This window comes from Pongo abelii, chromosome 20, assembly GCF_028885655.2.
Source record: "Pongo abelii isolate AG06213 chromosome 20, NHGRI_mPonAbe1-v2.0_pri, whole genome shotgun sequence".
NCBI lineage: Eukaryota > Metazoa > Chordata > Mammalia > Primates > Hominidae > Pongo > Pongo abelii.
Window position 1 is genome coordinate 56,823,772 of NC_072005.2, and position 12,688 is coordinate 56,836,459.

A 12,688-nucleotide genomic window follows, 5' to 3' on the forward strand; every position below is an offset into this window, starting at 1 on the left:
CTCCACCCCGCGCTGTCCCCGCATTCGGTCCCTCCCCACTCCCCACCCCGACCTCTCCTCCCCCCCACCCCCTACACCCTCCCCAACCCCGCGGCACCCATCCAGAATGAACAAGCCCTTGATAGACGGGCGCCGCGCAGGCCCCCTGCGGACTGGGGGCATCCGACAAGGGGGAGGGGGCGGGTAGGGTCCAGCGCGGCCTCTGCCCTTCTCTTCACCACCCCTCCCCCCTCCCACGACCCTCCCACGAGGTTCCCCGCAGATCCCTGACATGGTGAGGGGAGGGGGCAAGCCCCCTCCCCTCATGGACGGAGCGCACCCCCCTCTCGGGGGTAGGGGGCAGCAGAGGGGGAATGGGCTTGGGGAAGGAGGGGGAGCTCCCTTCTTTGGCAGCTGAACATGGGGGGGGGACCTGAGGGCAATGCCCTCCCCCCTTTACCCACAGCAGGGGAGGGGGCTTTTCAGGGGTAGGGGTGGCTTGACATTCCCAAGCCCCGGGAATAAGCGGAGAGAGGAAGCGTGCGGGAAGGAACAGCCATGCTGGAGGGAGAGGGAGCTTCTTGGAGTGGACAGGTTAGGAGAGGGGAATCTTCGTGCAAAAGGGATGGACAGATGGCCCAGGAAAGACAGAAGAGGGAGGATGTGAGGAAGGGTGAGGGCTGGAGGCAGGGAGAGGCTCAAGTGTGGAAGCATGGTGAGCAGGAAGCCAGTGTGCATAGGGTCTTCTCTGACCAGGAAGAGAAAGAGCTTAAGGAGGTAAGAGAATCCGAATGAGAATGGCTGCAAGAGCTGCTTGTCAACAGGAATAAAAAATAAGCGTGTCAGGAAAAGAAATGACAGTTACAGCCCAAGAGTGCATGGAATGAGATGAGTGTGCAAAAGGAAAGAAGTGGTAGAGCTCTCATCCAGGTAGAAAAGACAAGATGCAGTGTGCAGCCACGTCCTGGTGTGCAAGAACATTATTAAAGGGGAGAAACAAGGCTTCCAGAGAGCATTGAAAATGCTGGGGGGGGGGGCGCGTGTGCAAAAGCAAGTGTGCAAGAGGGTTCACAAAAGAATAAAAAATGCAGAAGGGCAAAGATTCCAAACAGAAAGGGGCAAAGGAGTGGGAGCCTGGCAAAGAAGAAGAGAATGAGCATTTGTGAGAGAAACACAGTTTCTGGGAGGCAAGTGTGCAAAAGGTGTGACCAAAAGTGACGGTGCAAAAGGGGCAAGAGGGAAGGCGGGGGGTGGGGGGCTAGGAATGTCGCGGTGAGAGGGGAGAAGTGGGGAGTGGAAGAATCTGGGATTTTTAAGAATAAGAAGGGAAAGTGCTTCAACATAAGAAAATGGAGGTAAGAGTGTGTCAGGAGGGGTGCATAAGATAGCAAGTGTGCAAGGGCTGAGCAAAGAGCAGGGCACTCCAGAGAATGAATGATGTGCATGGAGTCTGTGAGGGGGAGGGAAAATGTGTCCCAAGTGTGTCTGCAACAAGGGTCCAGAGCGAGCGGGGAGGAGGAGATGTGAAATGGAGTGTGTAAAGGAGGGCCCTGGTAGGGGAAAAGTGTGTAAGCAGCGAGAATCAGAGAAGGAGGCATGGAGCGTGAGAAAGGAAATGCAGCGTGTGCGAGGAGAGCAGAGTGTATTTGAGCGGGCCTCGCCAGCCAGAAGCAAAGGCAGAATGTGCAAGACAGCGAGAGGGCAAATTTGTGCAAAATTGCAGCCCAGGGAGGGGAGGGGAGAGAGGTGAGCAGGCGTGCTACGGAGCGTGCAAGAGGCTGAGGGGGGCAGCTGTGTGTGCTGGGGAGAGGGGAAGGGGGAAGAGCTGAGGGGCCTGGAGAGAGTGGGAAGGGTTGTTAGAGGGGCGGCAGGTGGTGGAATCCGAGGGCACCCCCTTCCCCTGCGGCCTGGGGGACGGTCCCCATCCAATCGGGCTCAGGGCTGACCCTCTATGGCTCTGTCCATCCCCTCCCCCCAGAATAGGCCCTTCCCTCCTTCTCAATTCCCCTCTGTCATTTCTCCTATCCCACCTCCGCTCCCCGCTTCACACACACACACTCTTGTGTCAGCTGCCCCCCTTCAGTGAGGTGCAAATGTCCGGCCTGGATTGGGCCACCTGGTGACCTCTGGCCTTGGGAGACGAGGGCAGGGCGCAGTTTGAACAGAGTCCCTGGCCCGGGGAGAGAATGACAGTCAGGGGTCAGAGGTCAAGAGGCCAGCAGGCTCTACAGTTCTGTGGACGGGGCTGGTCCGTCCAGGCCAGCCATCACCTCTCCAGGAAGAATTTGAGAGCCCGGTCGATGTTCATGCGGTGGCCCACCCTGGTCACACCTAGATCGACGTAGTCCTCCTTCGTCAAGGCGGGCAGGTGGGAGCCGTCAATCTCGTGGTCCAGGAACTGGGCTCGGTGCTCCGCCAAACCCAGCCACTCCAGCCAATCAGCCACGTCGAACTTGGTCCAGAACCCCAGAGGTTTAGCGCCAAACGGCTTGTCCGGGGGCAGCGAGAGCAGGCGGGTTGGTGAGAGGGAGCGCGAGGCCCCTGACAAGGCTCCCCCGAGCCCCCCGGATATCCCCGGGTGTGGCGGCACAAAGACTGGGGCGAAGGGGTCAGCCGAGCCTCCTGCCCCTCCAGTTGGGGAGCCACGGATGTCAAAGAGGCCTGGGTAGAGGGGTCCGGAAGGCAGGATGGGCAGGGATGAGGGCCTGGGCGCAGGGCTGACCTTGTGCTCCGAGGCGGGCAGCAGCGAGGGGCTGGGGGCCCGGCGGAGCAGAGGGGGCCGCATCTCGAACTCCACGCCCTGGAGGTGGCGGGTGGACGTGGAGGAGGAGGAGGCTGAGGGTGAGGTGGCCCCTGGGGCCGCAGCGGCTGTAGGGGAGACCCCTGTTCCGGTGGGGAGTGGCGGCAGAGGTGGTTTGGGCCAGTTCTGAAACAGGCTGCTGACAGGCTTGGAGAGGAGTGAGGACTGGGAATCGTCGGAGAGTCTGGAATGTGACAAGGGGGCAGTGGGGGAGGACAGGGATTTAGGGGGCAAGGGCAGGGGTGAGAAAGAGGCAGAGGTCAAGATATAGGGAGAGAGGAGGAGAGACATAAGGGTAGGGGGAGAGATGGAGGAGAGAGGCGGGAAGAAATGGAGGGAGCAAAGGGTAAGACGGCCGTCGAGGAAACAAATGAAGGGAAAGAAAGATGAGAGGACAGGGAGAGGGCGACAGTTAAGAGAGATGAAAGAAAAAGAGACATTAAGTGATAATAATAATAATCGTCACCGCTTACTGATGCTCATGTGTGCCAGGCATTGTTCTAAGTGCTTTACATGATTGCATCTCAGTTTAATCCCCACGACAGCCCTGATGCAGGTTACTATTATTATCAGCACAGAGAGGTTAAATAACTTGCCTAAGGACACACAGGAAGTGGCAGAGCCCGGTTATATGGCACCAAAGTCTGAGCTCTTCACCACTATTCTATACTGCCTTTCAGGTTATGGCCAGTCATAGCAGAGTGAAAGATGGGGAGACAGTGAGAGAGAGACAAAAAAAGGGTGAGCATCCAGGGGAGAGAGATGGAAGGGACAGGGGACACAGAGAGAGAGAGATGAAGAGAGGGAGATGAAAGAGAGAAGAAACAAGGGGAGAAAAAGGTTCCCCTCATCCCTTTCGTTCCCTCCCCTCCAGCACTGTCCCACCTCAGGGCCTTTGAACTGGCCGCTCCCCCTGCCTGGCTCACTCTTGCCCTGGGCAGCTGCTCCCTCTCCACTTTCATTACTCTGCCCATCTTGCCTGTTAAGTGAGAGACCTTCTCCACCCATCCCATTGTGGTAGCTTTTTTTGTAGGATGGTTGCAATTATTTTGTTTACTGCCCCACCCCCACTCCTATGTCCCTAGACTATGAGCCCTATGGAGTTGCACAGTCTTTGCCTGTCCTGTCCAGCAGGGGATCCCATCACCCAGAAGGGCACTCTGCACACATAGGTCATGAATCAATAATTAATGCAATTATTGACTGAATTAAGCATCGTTCCTATTGCTGCTACAAGCAGTGGAAAAAAAAAAAAAGAAAAGAAAAAAAATCCTCTCCTCTAACCAGAATACTTAAGAATAGTCAAGGAATTGCATTCAGTTCTTACAGGCCTAATAAACCCATATTTGTTTGTTTGTTTATTTTTACAGCCTGGGAGCATTGATTCAAGTTGCTCTGATAATATACACTTCCTTTTTCTTTTCTTTCTCTCTCCTTTTTTTTTTTTTTTTTTTTTTGAGACAGGGTCTCACTTTGTTCCCCAGGCTGCAGTGCCTTGGTGTGATATCAGCTCACTGCAGCCTCAACCTTCCAGGCTCAAGTGATCCACCCACCTCAGCCTCCTGAGTAGCTGGGACTACAGCTGCACGCCACTGTGCCCAGCCTCCTTTTTCTTTTCTTTCTTTCTTTCTTTTTTTTTTTTTCAACCTGGGAGCATAGATTTAAGTTGCCCCAAATATACACTCCCTGAACCCACATCTGAAGGTCAGACACATTTGGATAGCAGACCTTCAAACAGAATTCAAGTGAACTCTGTAGATGGACAAGGATATTTAAAAACTGCTTCCAACCCTCTGTGTATCTGAACCAGAAATGTAACTCTACTTTCTCTAGGACTAGAAGGTCTTGAATGGGCTCGAGTTCTGTGGTGATGCAGCTACCTGACTGCTCTGGGAAGCATCTGCATCATCCCGTATTTCCGCATGTAGAAGTTGCTGGGCTCTTGTTTGAGGCCCCCTCTTCCCCCATCCCATGTTACAACAATGGCACACATTAAATCCTCTCAAAAACTCTTTGGGCTGGCACTAGGCCATTCCCCTTCTACAGAGAGGTGGATTCATTTGCCTAAGATCACCCAGGTAGAAAGTGCAGGGCTGGGACTGGAAGCCGAGAAGGTGGGCTCTAGAACCACACCTATAACTGCATCCTGTCTTGAACCACACTGGCTTCAAGGGACTCACAGATTTCAGGGACTGTCAGAAAGAAGTGGCAGCTCACCAAGGAAAAGACATAAGCAGGTCTCGCTCCAGTCTCCTTTGTTAATAACTTTTTTTTTTTTTTTTTTTTGAGATGGAGTCTCACTCTGTCACCCAGGCTGGAACACAGTGGTGCAATCTTGGCTCACTGCAACCTCCGCCTCCCGGGTTCAAGTTATTTTCCTGCCTCAGCCTACTGAGGAGCTAGGACTACAGGTGCCCACCATCACGCCCAGCTAATTTTTTGTATTTTTTTTAGTAGAGATGGGGTTTCCCCGTGTTAGCCAGGATGGTCTCGATCTTCTGACCTCATGATCCACTCGCCTCAGCCTCCCAAAGTGCTGGGATTACAGGCATAAACCACCATGCCCAGCCTGTTAATAACTTTTTGTTCATCATGGGGTGTAGGTTGTGATGGTGATGGGCAGAGACAACAGAAGCTACTGAAATAAATGGAAATTTAAAGGCTGGACTCAGTGGCTTACACCTGTAATCACACTTTGGGAGGTCAAGGCAGGAGGATCACTTGAGCCCGGGAGTTTGAAACTAGCCTGGGCAACATAGCTTGTCTCTACAAAAAGTTAAAGAAAAACTGGCCAGGGCCAGGCATGCTGGCTCATGCGTGTAATCTCAGCACTTTGGGAGACGGAGGTGGGATGAATCACCTTAGGTCAGGAGTTCAAGACCAGCCTGGCCAACATGGCAAAACCCCTCATCTCTACTAAAAATTCAAAAATTTGCCGGGCATGGTGGCGGGCACCTGTAATCCCAGCTACTCAGGAGGCTGAGGCTGGAGAATCGTTTGAACCTGGGAGGCGGAAGTTGCAGTGAGCTGAGATTGCACCACTGCACTCCAGCCTGGGCAACAGAGTGAGACTCTGTCTCAAAAAAAAAAAAAAAGAAGAAAAGAAAAATTGGCCAGGCATAGTGGCATGCACCTGTAGTCCCAGAGGATTGCTTGAGCCCAGGAGTTTGAGGCCGCAAGTGAGCTATGATTACACCACTGCACTCCAGCCGGGTGACAAGAGTGAGACCCTGTTTCTAAAAAAAAAAAAAAAAAAAAAAGCCAGGCATGTTGGCTCATGCCTGTAATCCCAGCACTTTGGGAGGCCGAGGCGGATGGATCACCTGAGGTTGGGAGTTCAGACCAGCCTGACCAACATGGAGAAACCCCGTCTCTACTAAAAATACAAAATTAGCTGGGGGTGGTGGCATGGGAGGCTGAGGCAGGAGAATTGCTTGAACCGGGGAGGCAGAGGTTGTGGTGAGCTGAGATCACGCCATTGCACTCCAGCCTGGGCAACAAGAGTGAAACTCTGTCTCAAAAAAAGAAAAAAGAAAAAGAAAAAGAAAAAGAAAGTATCTGTGAAAGCGTGCTTCTGTGAGAGCAAACTCCTGCCAACCTGGTTTCTGTTTCCTTTCTGCCACCCTGAGACCCTAAAGGGAAACAGCCATGCCATCAACACCTCTGGCCTCCCTTGTTGGCCACCAGCCCCCGCTTACCTCTGCCGCTGCAGGGAGGAGGTCCTCTCGGGGACATAGCTGGCTCCCCCGTGGTGGCTGTCTCCACTTCCCCCACTGCCTCCTCGGGCCCAGGGCAGAGCGCCGCCCGCTGCCGAGGAGCCCCCAAACTGCTGAAGCTTGGAGCTGAGTTCACTGATGATGCTGGCTTTTACTGAGGCCAAGGCTGAGGCCTGAGGCTGGGCCAGGGGTCCGGGCAGAGGTGGTGGCGGTGGGCCCGGGCCCTCCTCCCAGGGCAGCAGCTTCCGAGGCAGAGAGGAGGCCGTCGGCAAGGGCACCTGTGGGACTTCTGGCTCTACAGCCACCGGACCCCCAGCCACGCCTGCCGTGGGGGGTCCTGAACAAGCACGCAGGGCCAGCAGCCCATCGGTTCCAGCCCCTGTCACCGAGACGGTGGGGCTGGTGGGGGTGACAGGGTCTCGGAGTCCCCCGCTGGGGCCAGGTCGCAGGCCTCCGCTGGCTCCTAGCGCCCGGCCCCGGAGCTTAGAGGGAGTCAAGAGCTGAGGAGGGTATGGCGGGCCGGGAGTACCGCTGCCCCCAAAGGCCTGGCCGTCCAGGTAGGCCACATAGGTGTCCAGAAGCTCCGGCCCACTGGCCACACCGGCCCCAGCCCCGCCCCCACCCCCTGCGCTGCCACCACCTTCGGCAGATAGGCTGCTCAGCGTGGAGGCGCTGCTAATGGTCTCCAGTGGGTGGTCACTGCTGCTCCGACTGTCCACCTCCTCGATGCCAGAATCCGTGCCAGGCGGAGGGTCCGGGCCAGGCTGTGGGGCAGCGGGAGCCGGTGCTGCTGGGGCAGGCGGGCCTGGTGGAGGGGGGTCCCCAGGAGCGGCGGAGGCCCCCTGGGTCAGGGTGGCCACCTCGCTGTCATAGGATGTCAGGCTGGATGCGGTGGAGTCCAGGGTGGGAGGGGCTGCGGCCACAGCCGGGGGTGGCACAGGGGGTAACGGGGTGACCGGGGCAGGTGTGTCGGGCAGCGGGTGGGGAGGCCCAGGCGTGAGGGGCGACTCCGGCTTTTCGAAGCTGTTGGAGAATTCCAGAGGCGGAGGCAGCGGTTCCACGAAAAGGAATTCGCCATCTTCCACATCCACCGAGGGGGCGGGAGGCGGCAGGACCAGCAGGGGCAGCCCGTTCTCTTCGCTGGCCCTCGGGGAGGTCGGGGAGGGGGGCACGGACCGGCGTGGGCTGGGCGGCGGGACCCCCGGCCCGTCCTCGGAGGGGGGCCCCCTTCCGCTCGTCGCAGGGGCCCGGGGCTGGCAGTTTTCAAGGAACCGCACGTGCAGCGGCAGCCGCTCGGGTTCTTCGGGGGCTGCGGACCTCCAGGGCTTGCTCACTCCGGGGTGCGGGGCCGGGGGCTCCGTCCCCAGCTGCAGCAGGAGGGGCCCCACCCCGGGAGCGGTGGGCGGCAGGCGGTGTAGCAGGGAACGCCGGGCGGCGGGCGGGCTGGCGGGAAGGGACTTCTCCTGGCTGCCCAGCCCGGCCCTGTACCCCAGCTCCCGGCGCGCAGGGTCCGGCGGGGAGGCCCCCCAGAGACGCAGCACTGGCTCGTGGTGGGCGTGGGGCGAGTGGTGGTGCGGGGTGGGCGGCGGGGCCTCGTAGCGGGGCGATGGGGGCCTGGGAGGGGGCTGGGGGGCCCCGCCGCCCTCCGAGGACTCCTTCAGCGCTCGCTCGCGGGCGGCCAGGGCCAGCCCCAGCGGGGAGGCGGGATCCAGGGCCTTGCCGGTCAGCGGGTGCACCAGGGGTCGCGGGGGCAGGAAGCTGGTGAAGGCGCTGCTGCCCCCGCCACCCCCGTAGGCTCGGCTACCGGCCCCGTAGCCGCCGTAGCCCGCGCCGCTGCCCGCAGACTCCAGTCGGAGGTAGGGCTCGGCGGAGAACATGCCCTCGTCGATGGATTTGGAGTGGCGCAGCCGCGGGCCCGGGGCCGCCCCTGTGCCCAGCCCGCCGTCCCCGCCGTCCTCGTCCCCCGCGTCGGTGGAGAGGAACAGCGTGGAGCGCCGGCGCGCCTCATTCTGCCAGCCCCCCTCCCTCCGGGCCGCCCCCACCAGGGCGGCCCCGAACTGGCTCGTGAAGTCCAGCGTGGCCGGACCGCTGGGCGAGGCGGGGGTGGGCACGGGCGAGGGGGACGGGGGCACGGGTGACATGGCCGGGGCAGGGCTGGGCGAGGAGCCGCCGCCGCCGCCGCCTCCCGCGGGCTCGGGCTGGGTGGGGGGCTCCGCCTCGGTGCTGCTGCCCTGGCTGCTGCGGCCGCTGCTACTGGTGGACGGGGCCTTGATGATGATGGTGGGGATGGGGATGGAGTTCTTCTCCGAGGGCGCGGCCACGGCGGGCGGCGGCTGCGGGGAGGCCGGGGACGTGGGCGACGGCGCGGGCGGGAGGCCGCCGCCCTTCTGGGGCTCGCCTTCCACCTTGGTCTGCTTGACCAGCGGGCCCTTGCGGCCGCGGCCCGAGCGGGCGGGCACGTACATGGCTGCGCTGGCCGCCCGCGGGGGCAGCTGGAAATAGCGCAGAGCCGGGCCCTGGGAGGAGCCGCCGCCCCCGCCCGCGCTGCCGTGGTGCGATGGGGACGGGGCCCCCGGGGTCGGGCTGGGACCGCCGCCCCTCCAGCCTCGCAGGCTGGGCTGGGGCCCCAGAGCCAGGCGGGGTGGAGGGTCGTCGGGAGAGCCGCCTGTCTCCATCTCGGGAGGATGAGGGGGGTGGGCGTGGTGGTGGTGGGGCTGAGGGGGCGGGGCGTGGTGGTGGTGGTGGTGGGGCGGGTGGTGGTGGGCAGGGGGCAGGGGCCCACTGTGGTACAGGCTCTTCTCGCGGCTCCCCACGCGAGTGTCGGGAGGGGAGGGCCCGTCAAAGGACGCAGGGGAGGAGGCGGGGAGGGGGCCACCAGAGCCGGGGTTGAAGGGCCCTCCCCGAGGGGAGGGGGTGAGGCGCCCTGAGGAGGAGGGGACTGGAGGTGTGCTGTAGGGAGGCTCCGGTGGGGACGTGGTGGGTGGCGGTGGAATGTCCTCCGAACCAGGCACAGACAGGCTGCGGCTGAATTTCATGGCTGGGGGTGCTAGGTAAGGTCTGTCATCTTCTGCTGCACCTGGGGAGATACAGAGGATCAAGGAGGGGGACCCTGGTGGGGAGGGTCTCCCTGCTCCACTATCCCATAGAACCGCAACAATACTAATAACAAGAATGGCACCCCATATATGCCAGGAACTTCACGTGGACTCGCCCAGCTCTTCCCTATTTGGGGTAAACCCAAATCTGCTTCATACAGAGGTGCAGGTTGTGCAAGGTGAGGAAACTGAAATTCAGCGGAACTTCCTCCCCACGCCAGGAGGGGGCGCCATTTTCTAATTCCGTTCAAAGGCTCAGTGAACGGTTTGGGGCCAGCAAACGTGGCTGGAGCTGGGAAAGGATAGTCCCTCGTGTTTATGCATAGATGCGTGTTTCTTTTCACGTATATGCAGGAAAGAAATGCAACCAGCACATCAAAGCTGTGATTCTACAGAGAGAACCACTTATGATGAGGCTAAAGTTTAAAAGGGATTGGATCTATAGAAAAAAAAAATCAGGTAAACGATGAGAGCCAGGTGGACCCCACACTCAGTGGGAGTGTAAGACTCACACTGGTGGACTTTGAACACCAGGAGTTGGGGAAAGCTGAATACAATCAGGGAAAAACAACTCCAGGAGGCGTGCAGGAGTTAAGTCTTTGCTTACTTCACTGCCAAGGCTTGGTTTTTGACCCTCTTCTCACCTCTGACTACTCCCTCTCAACCAGTGACCAGCTTCATTCACTGCCTTTCTGCTGTCGACGCCCACGTTTATGCCTAGGGTCCCATCCTCCGCCCTGAGGTCTGGGCTCCTATATTCAAATACCCACACCCAGCTGGCTGTCTCACGGGCATCTCAGACTCCAAACGCTCCAACCCAAGCTCCTGATCTCCTTACCAACAGACTCCTCCCAGCCCACGGTCCCTCCCCACCACCGCAGCAAACAGCAGCTCTGTCCTTTCAGGTGCTAAGACTGAAAACCTTGCAGCCACCCTTAGTAGCTTTCTTCCTCACGTCACCCATATCCAATCCACCAGCAAATCCTGTTGTTTCAAAACATATCCGGAATTCAATCCCTTCTCACCCCTCCAGAGTCACCACCCTAGGCCAGCCACTATCATTTCCTATCTGGATAGCAATAGCTGTCACCTCCTCTTTGGTCCCCCAGCTTCCCAGCTCATCCGCTTCAATCTAGTCCCTTCACAGCAGCCAGAGGGTTTCTGTTAAAACTGAAGTCAGCTCATGTCCTTCCTCTGCTCAGAGCCCTGCCATGCACTCACCTCACTCAGGGCAAAGGTTCAAGTCCTCACCATGACTCCCCAGACCCTGCAGGATCGGGACCTTGTCCCCCCACTGCCCTCATGTCCAGTGCTCACTTGGCCCCTGCTACACGGGCCTCCTCCCTGTTGTATAAATGCACCAGACTCAGCCCGACCTCAAGACCTTTGCAGAGGTAGTTCGCTCTGCCTGGAATGCCTTAACTCCAGAGAGCCTCACGATTCCCCACTTCATCTCTAGGTGTTTTTTTTTTTTTTTTTTTGAGACAGAGTCTCGCTCTGTCGCCCAGGCTGGAGTGCAATGGTGCGATCTTTGCTCACTGCAACCTCTGCTTCTCGGGTTCAAGCTATTCTCCTGCCTCAGCCTCCTGAGTAGCTGGGATTACAGGCACGTGCCACCACGCTTGGCTAATTTTTGTATTTTTAGTAGAAATGGGGTTTCATCATGTTGGTCAGGCTGGTCTTGAACTCCTGACCTTGTGATCTGCCTGCCTCGGCCTCCCAAAGTGCTGGGATTACACGTGTGAGCCACTGTGCCTGGCCCATCTCTAGGTTTTAGCTCAAACCTGCGCCCCGCCCCCCACTCAGCACTCCCTGTCTCTCTTACCTTACTCTACTATTTTTTTCACTCTTTTTTTTTTTTTTTTTTTTTGAGACGGAGTCTTGCTCTGTTGCCCAGGCTGGAGTGCAGTGGCACGTTCTTGGCTCACTGCAAGTTCCGCCTCCCAGGTTCACGCCATTCTCCTGCCTCAGCCTCCCGAGTAGCTGGGACTACAGGTGCCCGCCACCACACCCGGCTAATTTTTTGTATTTTTAGTAGAGATGGGATTTCACCATGTTAACCAGGATGGTCTCGATCTCCTGACCTCGTGATCTGCCTGCCTCGGCCTCCCAAAGTGCTGGGATTACAGGCGTGAGCCACTGCGCCCGGCCCACTCTTTTTTTTTTGTTTTCCATAGCATGTACAACTGCTAACATACTAGATAATTTTCTTGCTTATCATCCTTATAATCCATTATCTGTCTTCCCCTGCTATAAAGCAAGCCCCATGAGGGCAGGAACGTTTAGTCTGTTTTATTCGCTGACATATCCCCATTCTAGAACAATTCCTGGCATGTGGGGAACGCTTGGTAAACACTTGTAAAATGAATGAATGGATGGAATCGGGTATAAGAGAAAGAACCAGAAAGCTGTAGCAGGGGCTTTAGCTCACTGCATCCCCATTCTCTAGATGTAGAGCCAGAGGCCCAGAGAAGTCAAGCCACCTGCCCCAGTTCACACAGCTGGGAAGGAGGGGAGCCAGGATTCATGGCCAAGTTCACCCATCTCCAAAGCCTGAACTCTTAACCCAATTTGATGAAACTATGGTCTCTCTGGAAGCAGAGAACATTTCCAAGTCCGCTTGCTTTTCCTAAACTGTCACGTTTCTGGCCTCCCCCAGCCCCCACATCTCTTCTTCTGGGTGGCATACCGATAGATTTTTGCCGGAGCATCAACCCAGGTCCTGGAGGCAGGAAAGAAGGACGCTCGTAACTTGGCTGGGCACGGTGGTGGGGATCGAAGCTCGACTTTGGAGCGGCAGTCAGGGGGGAGAGAGAGAAAAGAGAGATCAGTCAGCGCAGAAAGGCTTGTGGCTTCACCATACGGCTGCCCCCTATTCCTTCCTTAAGCCCCTGCAGTAAGGGAAAGCAGTGTGAAGACAGTGGAAGGAGGCCGGGCGATGTGGCTCACGCCTGTAATCCCAGCACTTTGGGAGGCTGAGGCAGGAGGATCATCTGAGGTCAGGAGTTCAAGACCAGCCTGGCCAACATGGCAAAACCTCGTCTCTACTAAAACTACAAAAATTAGCCAGGCATGGTGGCGGGTGCCTGTAATCCTAG

General features: G+C 58.0%; 1 protein-coding gene across 3 annotated transcripts in view; it reads right to left on the reverse strand.

Moving 5' to 3' along the window:
- Positions 1 to 8: 8 nt before the first annotated feature.
- The window catches only part of SHANK1 (SH3 and multiple ankyrin repeat domains 1), a 60,202-nt gene continuing 47,522 nt past the window's right edge, over positions 9 to 12,688 (reverse strand). For 2 of the 3 annotated variants that reach the window (XM_054538943.2, XM_054538941.2), the window contains 3 exons: positions 12,280 to 12,376; positions 6,478 to 9,571; positions 9 to 2,963 (listed from right to left, as the gene is read on the reverse strand). In XM_054538943.2, coding sequence (XP_054394918.1) covers positions 2,246 to 2,963; positions 6,478 to 9,571; positions 12,280 to 12,376 — 3,909 coding nt within the window. In that variant the 3' untranslated portion in view covers positions 9 to 2,245. Of the gene's footprint in view, positions 2,964 to 2,986; positions 3,453 to 6,477; positions 9,572 to 12,279; positions 12,377 to 12,688 lie in introns of those variants that run through there. The other variant, XM_054538944.2, reaches the window with a different exon arrangement.